This window comes from Atractosteus spatula, chromosome 6 (assembly GCF_055471065.1).
Source record: "Atractosteus spatula isolate fAtrSpa1 chromosome 6, fAtrSpa1.hap1, whole genome shotgun sequence".
NCBI classification, from domain to species: Eukaryota; Metazoa; Chordata; class Actinopteri; order Semionotiformes; family Lepisosteidae; genus Atractosteus; species Atractosteus spatula.
This window is the reverse complement of record NC_142711.1, coordinates 47621579-47635947: the sequence shown is the minus strand read 5'-3', so window position 1 is coordinate 47635947 and position 14369 is coordinate 47621579. Positions and strand designations below refer to the sequence as shown.

The following is a 14369-nucleotide window of genomic DNA, read 5'->3' as shown; positions in this document are numbered from 1 at the left end:
GCACCAGCTTCACTATACGTAGTGAAAATCATGAACCAAAAATTGGGGATAATTTGCACCAAAGAATTTATAAGATTTGAATGTACATTTAGCTAAAAGGCAGGACATTTTCTGGAGAAAACATACTCCTGAGATTACTTGGCATTGTCAGCAATATCTCATATATCCTAAATTTAAAGAATGTTGTCTCTGGGATGATCTCAAGACCATGCTTTTTTATAACTTTGGCCACTTGCATTTTTAAATATGGTGACTTTTTGGAAGAAAATAGTACATAAAATACATAATACATAAAATCGTCCTCAGCACAGGAAGCAGTGGAGTTCACTTCTGCTGTTCAGCAGTCATTTTTATTTTAGTGCTGCTGAGACACTGCGGTGAAGGTCACAGACCACAGCCAGGAGGGGTATGTAATATAGCCAAGAAAGCACGCAACAAATCAAATGTCGAATGCCATTATTAAAACATTTGTCAATAAAAGCTTCAGCAGTAGAGAACATTGCACTATTGAATAAATCATTTCATGGGGTGATTCAAAATGTAAATCGTTACTTCTCCAAGTGCAGTCCATGACATTGCGCAGGTCCTTAGAGGAAGCTTGGGGCCTCTTCACAAAAACCTAAATATTTTACCAAGTGTGCAACGTTAAGCATTTTGCACATTTTTAGGACTTGAACCTCCTTCGGTCCTCAGAATATTGCATCTGCAATGCAACTTAATTCAGTATGTATTATTAGCATCGCGGGACACCAGTCCATTGCAGAGCCCAGTCAGACGCAAACATGCGCACACACATTCACACCAGGGCCAGTTTTCCCAGAAGTCGGTTGACCTACCTGAATGTCTTTGCACTGCGGGAGGATATCAGTGCCCCAGGAGGGAAACCCAGGTGGAAATGGGGCGAACATACGAATATGACAAAGCACAGGTAGCACCCCAGGTTTGGAATTGAACCCAGGGCCCCAGCAAAGCTAACCACTGTGCCACCACGCTGCCTGCGTCTACAGCATTTTTACGTGACTTACCTTCAGGTGACCTGAAAGAAACGTGTTTCTGTTGGGGCCAGTTTGCCGAGTAGAAAGTCCCAGACTTGCTGTTACCTGAGAGAGGGAATCATCACTGTGGCACTCCTGATGGGTGTTGTGGACCTTGCATTGTGTGCAGAAAGGAATGGTGTGATTGATGGGTTGGAGGAGCTTGTCTTCCTTTCCTTATTTCCTCTCTGTGTCATTGGGGTTGTTCCTGTGAGCCAGCTGAGACCCAAAGGATTGTCAGTGCCACATTGATTTAGTACCAAAGGGAAAATGTATCTCGGCAGTTAACAACAGCATCAAGATATCCAAGTGTGTGCTTGTTTTTTAGATTTTTTTTTTTACAAATTCGCAGAGTTAAATTCTAGAATGTGCCCAGTCCATTAAGATTTTTTTGTGTGAAAACTCCAAATTCAGTGTTATTTAACTGATCCATGGCATTGTACATTTTGTGTGCTAAGCATTGTGGGCACCTCCCAGATTCCTCCCATTAACCGTACACTGCGTCCTTGTGCACCCATGCAGTTTATCGTCGAATGCCACGGAAACACGCTTCTGCCTCAGTTCCTGGGCATGTACCGGCTCACGGTGGATGGAGACGAGACCTACATGGTTGTTACAAGAAACGTTTTTAGCCACAGACTGTCTGTTTACAGGAAATATGATCTGAAGGTAAGTGGGAGAGGGGTAACTTTATAGTAACTTTTCTTGTGTAGCTTTTTCCAATCGTTTATGCAAGATGGAAATTAAATTTGTGCCATCTATCATTCCCATGTGACTTTGAAAATCACCAAAATTGGTACCTACAATCAGACATATAACTGTTAAACTAGCCAGAATGTGATTTTTCCTTCACTATTTGCAGTTTCTATTGTTCACTGCTCTGTACACAGACGGTTTCGCAGGTATTCCCAAATTCTAGCCATTTTTATAAGTGTTTGTGGTTGTGTTTTAGTACACATTTTGAGGGCTGTTACTGCTTTGTTTATACACAGCGCATGCTGAAACATGTACGATATACACAGTTGTCAATCTGTGTGATCTAGAAAGCCTCAACTTGGTGTGTCCTGAAACTTAAATGGTTCTTTGTATTTCAGGGCTCTACCGTGGCCAGAGAAGCTAGTGACAAGGAGAAGGTAGGCACACTTTTTTTAATGCTTTGACATTTTAATTCGGCAGAGACGTTTCAGAAAGCAGTGCTGACCAAGTGACATCAGACGCCACTCTGTGGCAGCCATATACTGTACGTCTGGGCGTGCGCGTTATACATTTGCAGGCCATGCAGGAAGCACAGTCTTCTGGCATGGGCTTGGGATTATAGAGCGAGGAATGGGTCTCCAGCTCCAATCTGTCATTCCTCTAATGGCATAAATCCCCATCCTTTCAATTTTTTTTTTCCATTTCTTTCCTCGTGTTCCCCCGTTGTTCCATCAGTGCTGTCGCTCGCTTCCTTGTTCTGGGAGCTCGTCTTGCCGCTGTCCCCCGACGCAACACAGGTTTGTCACCTGGCCCGTGATCCTGGGGCTCTAGCAGACTGGAGAGGCCTTTTACCTCCGGTTTCTATTTTTTTTATAAAACACGGAGGTTCTGTAAGATTCGCATTGAAATGACGTTCTCAGAATCTTTTCCATTTATAATGCGAAGCAAGTGTTTCTCTGTAGAGCAGCGTTTTTGTGCCCTGGGATTATGGTGCTGCTGTTGAGGTGACAATCCTACTGTATGTGCAGCTGTAAAGGCAGATCAGACAGATCATTCAGTCATTTAGTATTTACATCACTGCATTTTCCCAGAAAAAGTGCTTGAAGTCACTGATTGTCAAAGCAGCTTCTATGTGATGCTTCTTCTGCCCTTTTCTTTATGCAGCTCTTTGCCTGACAAATAGATCTTGAGCAGCAAACACTGTATTATTGCACCTTGTTTTACTGTCAGCTGTAAAACAGATTGAGGCCTTTCATTTTAGGAGCTTATTTCTTGGCCAGCCATCCTAGTTCTAAAGCTGTAATTGCCCATCAATAAACCATCTAAATGTTTGTTTGCCGTTTATACATGTATTAATAGCAAAAGGGCTTGGAGCGCTTTTTTGTCCTAATAATTTCTTATAGTCTTTGTGTACAAGTTGTTTAATAAAACATGAAAACTGGATTGAGTTTCCCACATTTTAAACGAAATAAATAGAGGCTTTTATATCATGTGGTTGCTTAACCAGTAAAGGCAAATGCCCAAGTCAAAGTCGAGCTATATAATCGATCACGGGTTCGAGCCTGGCCCATGTCACTAGCCAACTGTGACTGAGATGCCCCCCAACAGATGTGAGATGTGGAAAAACATGCAGTTGAATATTCCAAATCGGATAGGTATAACAAAAATAATCATCTAAATTTAGAGGAAAAGGCTGCCCAAGGAAAATGGACAAAGACAAAATAAAGACATGCAAAACTAAAATGGTGATAATGGTGATTCTGGATCTTTAGAATCTGTAGACTCTACTTCAGTTTAATATAATGGCTCTTCATACAAAAAATACTTTTTTTCATTTCTTCTGTGTCCGGCTTGTAGTATATGCTATTGTATTTCCATAGCATGGCTGTTTGTAAGGAATACAGCAAAAAATAGCTTTTGTTACACGGCTCTTGGATGCCGAGTTGGAAATGTGAGTGGGTAGTAAATAAGGGAGAAGCAGTTAAGAAGGCAATTATGTTGCTTGTGTATGAAATTGAGTGCAGAGCACAAAACGTAGAAAAGGTATATAACAAGAGGAAGACATTCAGCCCATCTAACTACTCAGGAGAAGTTAATACAATTTTTTCCCCACTCCTTGGATGTACAGTAGATCAAGGAGATCAAGACTGTACTGTCTAAGAGAGCCCAAAGAAAAGTAGTTAAACCTGTACCTTGGCTAAAAACCAGGAATTGTAATGAAAGAGCAGAACCCTATTTTAATTTTTAAGCAAATTAGGACTTATTCAGATGTAAATCGTCTGGTGAGAACATTTTGTAGATAACGGGTACTGGAAGTGATGTACAGTAAAATGAAAGTGGGGAACCTCTGAGCAACTCAAACTCCAAGCGTCTGATTACACGTTAAAGAAGAGATAAGCGGAAAGGAGAGAGTAGCAGTTAGAATCTGGGCTGTGCCAGGACATCCACCTTGAGAGTATCATCTGTGTCTTGACTGCTGCTGCATTTCTGCAGATGTCTGTTGACCAGCAGAGTGAACAGAAGACAGTGCACTTACATGTTGTGTTAATCATTCTAGTGGTGTTCAGGGGCAAACGATCAGAAATGCATAACAGCCTGCAATTAGAAAATGATTTATATCTGCACAGTATACAAGCGAATTCACCTTGGTAGGAACCGCTTTTGAAGTCTCCAGTGCCGGCAAACACTTAAATATTGGCTATACTTCCTGAGCACAGATTCCTAATTGAAAATGTATAGCACGGGGGATTAGGATCTGACAGGCCACCCTAAATCATCACCTGTGTTTTTTTAAATTCCAAATGTTTCTCATCTTATAGTTCAGTTAATGAGTATCTGGTCTTTGAGGATAAAACAGTCTTGAATTTGTATTCCCAACCTTTTCTTCACTGCCTTACCTGTTTAGCAGATCACAGTTCCACTGTGCCAGGTCTTTAAATGATTTAATGGTGACCTGTAAAACTTTGGACAGGGTCTCTCCAGGAGAAGAGATGGAGACACCTGCTTTAATGGATATGTTTATGCATTTAATTGTTGAAAATATGATTCTTAGGATGACATGCTTCATGATAATAAAAACCATTTAGTTTAGATCTGCTAGCAGTGTGAAGGTAAGAGCAGCAGTGATAATTGGCAGTATACTGCAAGTTCAGGACTGTTGCCCATTTTTCATGGCCATAAGTACTGCACGTGACATTATATAGAAGGCTTTTTGCGCAGTTTCCCTGCAACCCTATTTCAATTTGGACATCGAAATCGCATAGCCATTGTACAGAGTGCAATGTAACCCATCATAAAATGCATTTATAACATTACTTTAAACCGTGACTATATTTACACAAGCTCTAAATAAATAAATGTACAGTATGATCATTTCATACAAAGGTTACTATTTACTATTATTATAAAAGACTGTTTAATTTGATGTGGTTTTCATTATTACAGTTGTCACGACCAAAACGTACATGATGTGGAGCTTGTCCATTCAAAGCGTTGTTATTCCAAGTCCTGTAATGTACAGTATGCGTGTTTGCAAGAAATTGCCTGATATCTTTGTAACTTACCTATATATTGGTACTGTACAGAAAGGCAGCCCAGAATAGCTTTGTGGTCACATACAGTATACAATAGGCCGTCCCTGGTCCAGCATTCTCCAAACCTGGCAGAAGCAAAAAAAGTGGCCTTAACTCTGATGTCCATGGCCGACTTCATTTTTGGTGCATTCAGACTTGAGGGAAGGTGGCCCAGGGCTAAGAGTACAGTTTGTTATTTTTTGGATTTTTATTCTTTTTTTAATTCTCTGCAATGCACAGAACACTATTAAATATTGCACCAAAGTTATATAAATAAGTCCCTTTTGATGCCTCCCTAGGTAGTTACATTTGAACGGAATATTCTAGATGCTGCACTGTGCTCATCCATGTACAAATGCAAAATGTTGTCCTTTTTTTTTTGGTCTGAGAATGAAAATGTAAATTATTCTCTTCCATGACTGCATTGTTAATCAAGGCTCACAATGTATGTCTGTGGAGGATAAACCTGCTCCTCAAATGTCATTTGAAATTGCACGTAGCTGGTTTTATCCATTTATTCATACGAGTCACTGAACACTGCAGTCTATCAGGCATGAGAAAGACCTGAAGCAAAACGTACCCCTTGTGATTTGAGGATTTGTGTGCGCGCGCGTCTGTGCTAAAAATAGCTTTTGCAAGCTAACAATAGCGCGCTGTGGAAGGTCATCTTAATCCGCCGTGGGCAGGGGATCGCAGACAGTTGGGTGCAAACTGCCGTTAATCCTGCCCGTGTCCCTCGGAGAGCTGACTGACTCCATTGCGGGGCCCTTTTCTCAGATGCGATGAGCCGCTCGGCCAGTGGAACAGCCAGGCAGAGTTCAGAGCGCAGGGCTGCGCTCCTGTAGCAGACGGGCTGGGCACAGGGCCAGCCAGCAGGAAGCAGGCTGCTCAAAAGGGATTACATCAGGGAGCCGCAGTAAAAGACGACTCTGACTCCGCACTGACTCTTTGGAGACCTCGCAGCCCACCTCCTACCGGTGCTTGCGAGATGCCAGGATGCGTCACGCGTTTTTTTTTCTGTCAGGTGGATTGTGGTGGGTGGAGGGGGAACTGCAGTTTGTCTCCTTTTATTTTAGGACGGCTTTGAAGCGCTGTCTGTACTGTCCAGTTTAAACATCCACTGCGCCAAGTGCGTAAAAGAGGGCAAATGAGTATTTGCGATTGAGAATTGAGCAGCTGAACGTTTTAGTTAGAAGATCCACGGGGTCATACTAGGCCTTTAACAGAAAAAACAAAGACCTGTTTTTTTTTAAAGAGCCCCACTGTATCAATAAAGTTTGAAAGATTTAAAAATGTTCAGAGAAACGTTTTCTTGGGATTGATCCTCAGTTTTTAACATCTATTTTTTCGTGAAAGCAATTTCATAATATCAGATTATATTTCATGGAATAGTATAGTGATCAATGGCTGGTAAATACTGTAGACACAAACCTAAAGCGCGGCAAGGAAAATTACAAATGCTAATTAAAGTAGGCAAAGCACTTAATCACTGATTTATTTTCCTGCAGGTCTGAACTGCAATAGGCTGTATTTCAGTGATGATAAAGAACTATAGCAGGGAAAAAGTAGCCTTGTCCTGGGCTTTTATGCTTTTCTAGTTTTAATTCCATCTCTAACCTTAATGACTTAATTGAACCAATTAAGTCGATAAGAAGTCCAAGCTGTTTTCAAAGTCTTAATCAGGTGCTAATTGAAAGGTACTTCCAAACCCCGTAGGAACCCAGTGCTTGAAGGACAGCGCTGTCTAACACTGAGCCACAGTCTAGTTGTGACTTTTAGTTCTTCAGTAAAGGAGAGATCTTTTCTTGCACGGTACAGATGCCTGGCCTCTTTCATTAAAACCACATCATAAAATATTCATGAAAAAACAAATGATGACTTTTCCTAAAAATGGCAAAGCCTAGACTCAATTGAAATTTGACACATATGCACATTAACAAAACCAAGATTTTGTGGCTTTTTGACAAAACACTCAGATGAGTAAATTAGTAATGTGTGTATGGAGAGGATGAAATTTAACCTCGGATTAAATGTGGATTTTGAATATATTGATTCATATTTGTTCTATTATATGCTTACCTTTACCTCACTACTGTAGGTTTGTACTGGCTCTGTTTGCTGAAAGAGCAGTGGATGACTTTTTTAAAGCAGTGAACTCTTTACAATTATATTAGTAATTGACAGTGGTAACTGACAGGGTAGCTTTTTGGTAGCTTGGTTGCAGTGTATACATGTGTAACCAAAACTTATTTTCCATCTTCAGCATCAAGTGCCAGACACTGTGTTTCCAGGCTGCTCTGTGTTTCTAAATATGGCTTCACGTTCTGTTTAGTTGTAGCTCAGCGGGTGAGCCAAAAAAAGAGTGATGCAACAAAATCCCAGTTTTTAAAATCCCATTTCTCCTGAGTGTCTGAGAATTTCTAGACCTCCACTGGATGGACAAACCTACAGTAGATGGAGGGGATTGCAGAGTCTTCGCTCGGGAATCCAGAAATGTTTCTGCGACCTATAAAATAAAAAGAAAATTAAAAACCGGATAATATCTGCTGCGGTATAATCGCATTTTCTTCCTGCAAGGACGTCCGTGTCTAATGGAAGAGAGCTGGTTAGTCCTTGCACATGATCTTTTGAGTCGGATGCGGTTTCACGTTGCTGGACACTCACTGGCTAAAATATGTGTGGAGGTCTTGGAAAAGAAATAGTCCATCCCTGATGTAAGGAATGCGTTGTGGGCTTATGAAGAAGAGAGGAACATCGGAACAAGTATGAAATCTCTCTCTCCAGTGGATCTAGTGGAATGTGCAGTTGACATCCATCTGCTGTTACCCTTCTCGACCTGCTGCTGCTTACAGACCTGCAGGATTAAAAGCATAAAACTGCACTGCACATGTTTCATGCTCCCATCTGTCCTTGTAGTCGGCAGAGGCATAGCACACACTGGTAAAGCTTATATATTATTTTGACATGAGAACAAATGAACGCAAGTTCTCATTGTCAAGCATATTGCTAGACAAATGACTGTGTATGTGTTCATATTTAACTGTTAACTGTATGTATGGGCATTTGCACTTCACATATTCTTGTATTCTTGTATTCACCCCGTGAATTCACCACCAGAACAGGTAACATTTTGCCATTTGTCCTTTTTTTCAGTACCCATGCTGTAGATTCCTCCCTTAAAAACCTTACGAAAATACTCGGTTGTTACTACTAGCTTGTAATAAATGTTATATTTTGATATGGAAAGGCATGGTGATAGTACAGGCTACGGATCTGCACTTATATGTTATGTCAGTGGTGAATATTAAGGTGAAGCAGAATGGAGAGTGTCAAATATATACGTAAATGTGAGTAACTGTAATAAAGACACTGTACCACATTTTGCATATATGGATTTTGGCAACCATATATACAGTGAACCTTTTACGCAGGCATATACTGTATATATGACAGTTGTGTAATATACGGGGTTAGTCAAAATGCCGTCGACAGCTTTGACAGTTTATTACAAATTAATTACAGCCACGCTCCACCAACTGCCTGTACCACTTCAGGATGGAGTCTCACATCGGTGGACGCGTGTGAAATTTAGTTTGGATCGACCGTTGCAGGGAAACATAAGTGCATTCAAAGTATTTGGGCATTTATACTTGTCGACAACATTGTGATGAAACCCTGTATTTGCGGCAGATGTACCTGCAGAAGGTAATCGAACACAATTCGATTACTGTTGCCACCCTGGTTCATTTTGTCATCCCTGGTATCACTGGCTGGTTGTCAGCCTTCGTTGCCACCACCATCACGCCCCTCGCCACAGACTGAATGGAATATGGCTCTCGGGGGCTGAGGCTGAGTCACGGCGTCGCGGACATTTCAGTCACAGGCTCTCCGGTGCCAGTGCAGCGTTTTGTTTGGCTGCGTTCCCTGGTGCTCTATAAATGCCTGCGTCTGGGTCTAAGAGCAGCATCTGTTTTCCTTTGCTTACTGTTGAGGTATTCATTCTTGCTTTTATCCATATTTTATGAGTCACTGTAAGTAGGGCCAGTGTTTTCTGGAATGTTTGATTCCCCACCACCACTACCCTGCTGAATTACAACCTGTTGTTAGATCAAATTGACCGATTTTAAGTTTTTAAAGGTTTGTGCTTTATTCGTGAATTGAACATTTTTAAGTGTCGTTAAGAATGGGGATTTCTGTCCACGGACTGGTGCTTGACGACGGAGTAGAAGGAAGTCTGAAGAGTGAATCAAGAGTTAGGAAAGGGGGCAACAGAATGGGTTATTCTCTCTGCAACAAGGCCTTTTTACCGCGGTGTGACAGCGCAAGGACGCGTCATCTCATTGCGTTATCACCACTTGCGGTTGTTGGGACTGCAAAGTTCAGTTTTCTAGAGCGTGACTGGCTCTCTGAGAACCAGGTCCTAGTGAGCTTAACGTTCAGGTGTACGAAAAAAAAATTGTTCTGGCAAATTCTGATTTTGAGGTCTTGTGTGTGAAAGTAAAAAATCTAAAATTACTCCTTGCTCATCATTAAACGCAGTTTTGAGGACCCTGGTTTTTGGAGAGTAGGTGAGAAATCTCGTTTTACAGAGATGTGCAAAGAGAAAGCAAAAAACTGAATTTTATTTGAATTACGATATTACCAAGAATTAAATAACAGCTTGAGCATTTTAGATTGACATGACTAAATCGGCAGTTTTCTTTAACAGCGCTGTTCTTGGACAGATTGTCATCATATTAGATGCATTTTTCGCTGAAAATATATCGAAAGTAGAGAGAATAAAATCTGATTTTCGGAAGGCTTACCAAAAGAAATTAAGATGTATTTAAAATGTTTTGTGCATGTTACTTTATAACATGTTACTTTTTCATAAGCTTTGTTACTTAATGTGCACTTGACTTTCTAAAACAATTTTTCTATATAGTTGTATGCGTTTTAAAATTTACAGCCCCAACTTCTTTCTGTAATATCGGAAAATGCACATTTCAACTTCTGACGGGAATGTTTAACTTCTGGAAAACACTGGCCCCCCATGATAACTTTGTGCCATTGTGAATGAGCTGCCTGAAAATCCTTCTCCTTCCCTGTCTTAGCAGCTTCGTCCCCCAGATGAGGGAACCAAAGCACGCAGCATGAGCCAAAGGCTGCAAACGATCAAGATTGCCACTCGTTTTTACTGCTCCGTCAGAAATGTAAGACGTGTAGCAAAATGATAGCCAGTCATCAAGTGCATTTAAAACCTAGCAGCTTTAAATGCACTGTTCATTGCCTTCAGTTTTCTCAGCATGTGTCTTACTGTCCCAAGGTCTAGCAGGAGCTCGAGGTCTCCAGGGCATTAGAAAGCTTTCTGTGCTCAGTAATGTTGTGTTTAATAAAGCTCTATTGCTGTGATCCCCCTTCCAAAGGGTGCCAGGTGTCGGGGCTCCTCAGATGAGGACCTAGGTTAAGCGATTGTCATCGGTGGTTACTGTATGTGGAACAGGAAATTAAATTTAATTGATATTAAAAACGGGGATATGTACAGTAAGTGCGAACAAGTGACTCGCAGCTGGCACAAGTTAGTCCTTTTCAGCGTTTTAGAGAAAAACTTTGCGAGGAACTGAAATGTAAAAGGTGAAGTCATCGCATGAATCCCCAACCTAAAATAACAAGAGAGGCTGAACTGTTTAAGGTAGCGATTTAAAGGGGTGCTGCAGCGCTTGTTTTATTTTTCAGGGTGAGAAAGAATCAGCAGTGATGAGTGCATTTCAAACCACAATAAAAGTCAAATGTTCACAATAGCTTGTAAAAACCATTTACAGCACAAAATAGACGACATTTCCAGGTACACGCTTTGCCATATTCTAAGATTCAGAACGAGGCAATAAGACTTCCAGTGAGATGAAGTGGCCTCATTACATTGTAAACAAGCAGGCTTGTGAATACTTGTGAATCAGATGGTTTTGCTGATAAATAGAACTTGTTAACTCTGCATGCAGATCATGTTGGAGAGAAATGTCTGCTGCACAACCTATATTTAACGACCAGGGATTTGCGACTACATGGTACTTACAGTACTCTCGCAGAGTTCAGGATTTTGTGCTTAATTCGAAATGTTTTTTTTTTTCTGTACCATCAATTAATTTATTTTGTTACCAAGATGTGATAACTGGTCTGAGAAATGTGGACTACAATTCCCCTTTAAAGAGGTAGCTTCTCGTTTTGGAAGGTAGCCACCAACAGATGGGATACCAGGGCTCGTTTATTATATTGGCGCCCCTGATAGGCCAGTGGGAGCGTGATGCCCAGTCTCTGCCTCTGCTGTGCTTAGATATTGTACTCACACAGGTCCTTCACAGGCCTCTTTCATTTCCTCGGGAGGTGAGCGACTGAGCTCTTTCTCTCGCTCTTACTGGACATGTATCCAGTTTGCACACTGGCCTGTGCTCCTTAACCCGATGATCCACAAAAAGCCAGACTGCCAGCTTATTTTTTTTCCCCGAGACCTTCTGTGAGGACCATCTGGTTGCCTTGTTGTCTGTCTGTGTGCAGTCAACTTCTTTCAGCACCATTCCCATTTTTCTACTGCTTTCTTTTAAGAAAGCAAGCACAACTCGTTTTCCTTTCTTTTCTCTTTCAAGCTTGCTTCTCTCTGTTCTTGGAGCTTATGTCAGTTGAAAACTTAAAAAAAAAAACAAGGATGACTTGAATACCTGAACACTGGTGTTGTCTCTTCTTCCATGTTGCACTTTTTTGTGTTCACCAGCACTCTAGGTCTGTTAGTTCCAGGTCTCCATGTATCTTGATGCTTCTGTGTTCTCTGGTGCCTCCTGCACCTCCTGGCCACCTGGTTCCTCTATGCTCCTGCCCCTTGGACTGTTTTTGCTTTCCTTGTTACTGGTGACCCTTGTTGAATGGCCTTCAGATCAATAACCTTGGACTTGAGGCATCACCTTCGCAGGCCTCTGTCTCGGATATTTGCCAGGTCTTCAGCTAGTCGAGCCAGTAATTGGGACTTCTCTGTTTTCTGGCAGAATTACCTCTCCTCCTGCGTTTCTTTTTCTGTCACAGTCACTGGGGCCTGATGTCAGCTGCTGCTGATGCCCTGCCTCTTAGGTCTGCGTGAGTTGAAGGTCAAGCAGGCCATCTCAGTGCCCTGGTGTTAAATCCACACAACAGACGTAATGGACAGAAAGATGGTGGTGTTGATGTCATACTCCGGTTTGATAGGCCTCACCTGGTGGGCAGACCGCAAAAACTTTTTATCTGTGTTTTTCTGGGATGGATATTATACAAAGTCAACAGTGCAGACTTCAACAAACTGGGCTGGCAATCTGCAGTTGGTGAAGTGGTAAATAGGTAAATGGGCTATTTATTATTCAGTGCACCATGAGTACTTCAAATCATTACCATGATGTTTCCTGAAGCCTTTTTCTTGTCTTCAAATTGATTATTCTTGATTATTCTTACGTTCTTACTTTCTGTGCTCCTGGCCTCTATATTTGTAGATGATTCTAGGAAGTTCTTTTCCATTGTTCTGTACTTACACCACTTACACCACCATCAGCTGAATAAAACAGGTTTAATGACTTGCAATGAAGCAGGGCCACAGTGGATCCGTCATACAGGGTTAATTTTCTTTCACTTTCACCAGCTTATTGATTTTGAATTAGTCACTCTGTCATTGCTTACATTAGTATGCCACAATACTGCCAAATTGCAAGTCAGTTATGCAAGAGATCTTAAAGTAATTCATAAAAGATTATCAAAAATGTATTTCCATAATGATCAAAAAGCAGTCTCAGTGATTACAGTTAAAGATAAACCTGGAAATCAGTTAGAAATACATACAAATCCAGAAGTGTTTTGGTGTCCCATTAGGGATGCATTTTGGTGTATTCTTTCCTCACACTTTATTATTCTTGTTGCTGCCGAATTCCTTAGCTGATGCTGTTAGCCATTGTGCGTTGAAAGCAGTTAATGAACTGTATACACATAGTACAGCTGTATTCTAGGTGTATTCTACAACGAGATGTGCAATAAATAAAACGACACAGAATTTAGCAAACATCACAAGTGTAGGATTGGGTGGTGAAAAGGAGCTGGAAGGAGCTCTCTGGCACAACTCTGTGGCCTATTTTATCACAAACTTTTAGAAAACAAAAACCACGACAAAAGCTCAGCCCCTCCGTGCAGCAGCGAGGTGATTTCTCATACTATGGTATAAGAAAGCTTGCAACCCCATCTTGCAATAAAAGTTAAGCAATGTTAATTTGCTAAGATTGCTTATTAGCAATATCAATGTCTTGTTTATTTCTCACCACTTGCTGTTGAGCTGATATACTCCCCACTGTCATAGCTCTGGGTTATGCTGGGTTGAGTTGAGATAAGCAATTAAAGAAGTTGTTATGGGAGTATTCTGTGAGCTATTACAAAGCACGGCTTTTTAACTTTTCTTAGGCAAAGGCATTTTACAGACAGTATCTTGATAATAGATGCTTCGTCGAATGCCTGTTCTGAGCTCTTACTCATTGATTCTTATTCAGGAGAGTTCAAAGAAAATGCCTGCTTACTGCTCTACCACAGATTAGGAACAAGTAATAGGTTTATTTCATGCTGAAAAGAGAAGAAAGAAAACGCAACGTTCCGGCCGTGGAGCCCACGCCAGAAGAAGGCTTAACGGCGAAACGTTGCGTTTTCTTTCTTCTTTTTTTCAGCATGGAATAAACCTATTACTCGTTCCTTTGCAGCTGACGCAGCTACCCACCTGAAGTACTATCACAGGTTAGGCCCGACAAGTGCAATGATGAGCTTCCTACTATAATTTGGTAGGTCAAACTACACCCAAAATGGGACACCAGGGAACACCTGTATACACACCAATTTATCTTGTAGACCGCTTGTGTTTGGGCCAGTGCTTTCCTCTCGATTTCCAGAAGGTCTACAGTAGGTATGTGTAGTCTTGGTAATGCGATTAGGCTGTATTATAAATTCAAAATACACAATATACATAAATATACTATATTTATGAGCCCTTGGACAATTGAGCACAGCATTTTGGAAAAGTGACATTTCCCCAAAAAGTGGG

General features: G+C 41.2%; 1 protein-coding gene across 5 annotated transcripts in view; it reads left to right on the top strand.

Annotated features, from left to right (window-relative positions):
* pip4k2aa (phosphatidylinositol-5-phosphate 4-kinase, type II, alpha a) overlaps positions 1 to 14369 on the top strand; it is a 95994-nt gene that overhangs the window by 68328 nt on the left and 13297 nt on the right. For 3 of the 5 annotated variants that reach the window (XM_088918863.1, XM_088918862.1, XM_088918859.1), the window contains exons 5-6: positions 1557 to 1703; positions 2129 to 2167. In XM_088918863.1, coding sequence (XP_088774989.1) covers positions 1557 to 1703; positions 2129 to 2167 — 186 coding nt within the window. Of the gene's footprint in view, positions 1 to 1556; positions 1704 to 2128; positions 2168 to 10395; positions 10495 to 14369 lie in introns of all 5 variants that reach the window. The other 2 variants (XM_088918861.1, XM_088918860.1) reach the window with 2 other exon arrangements.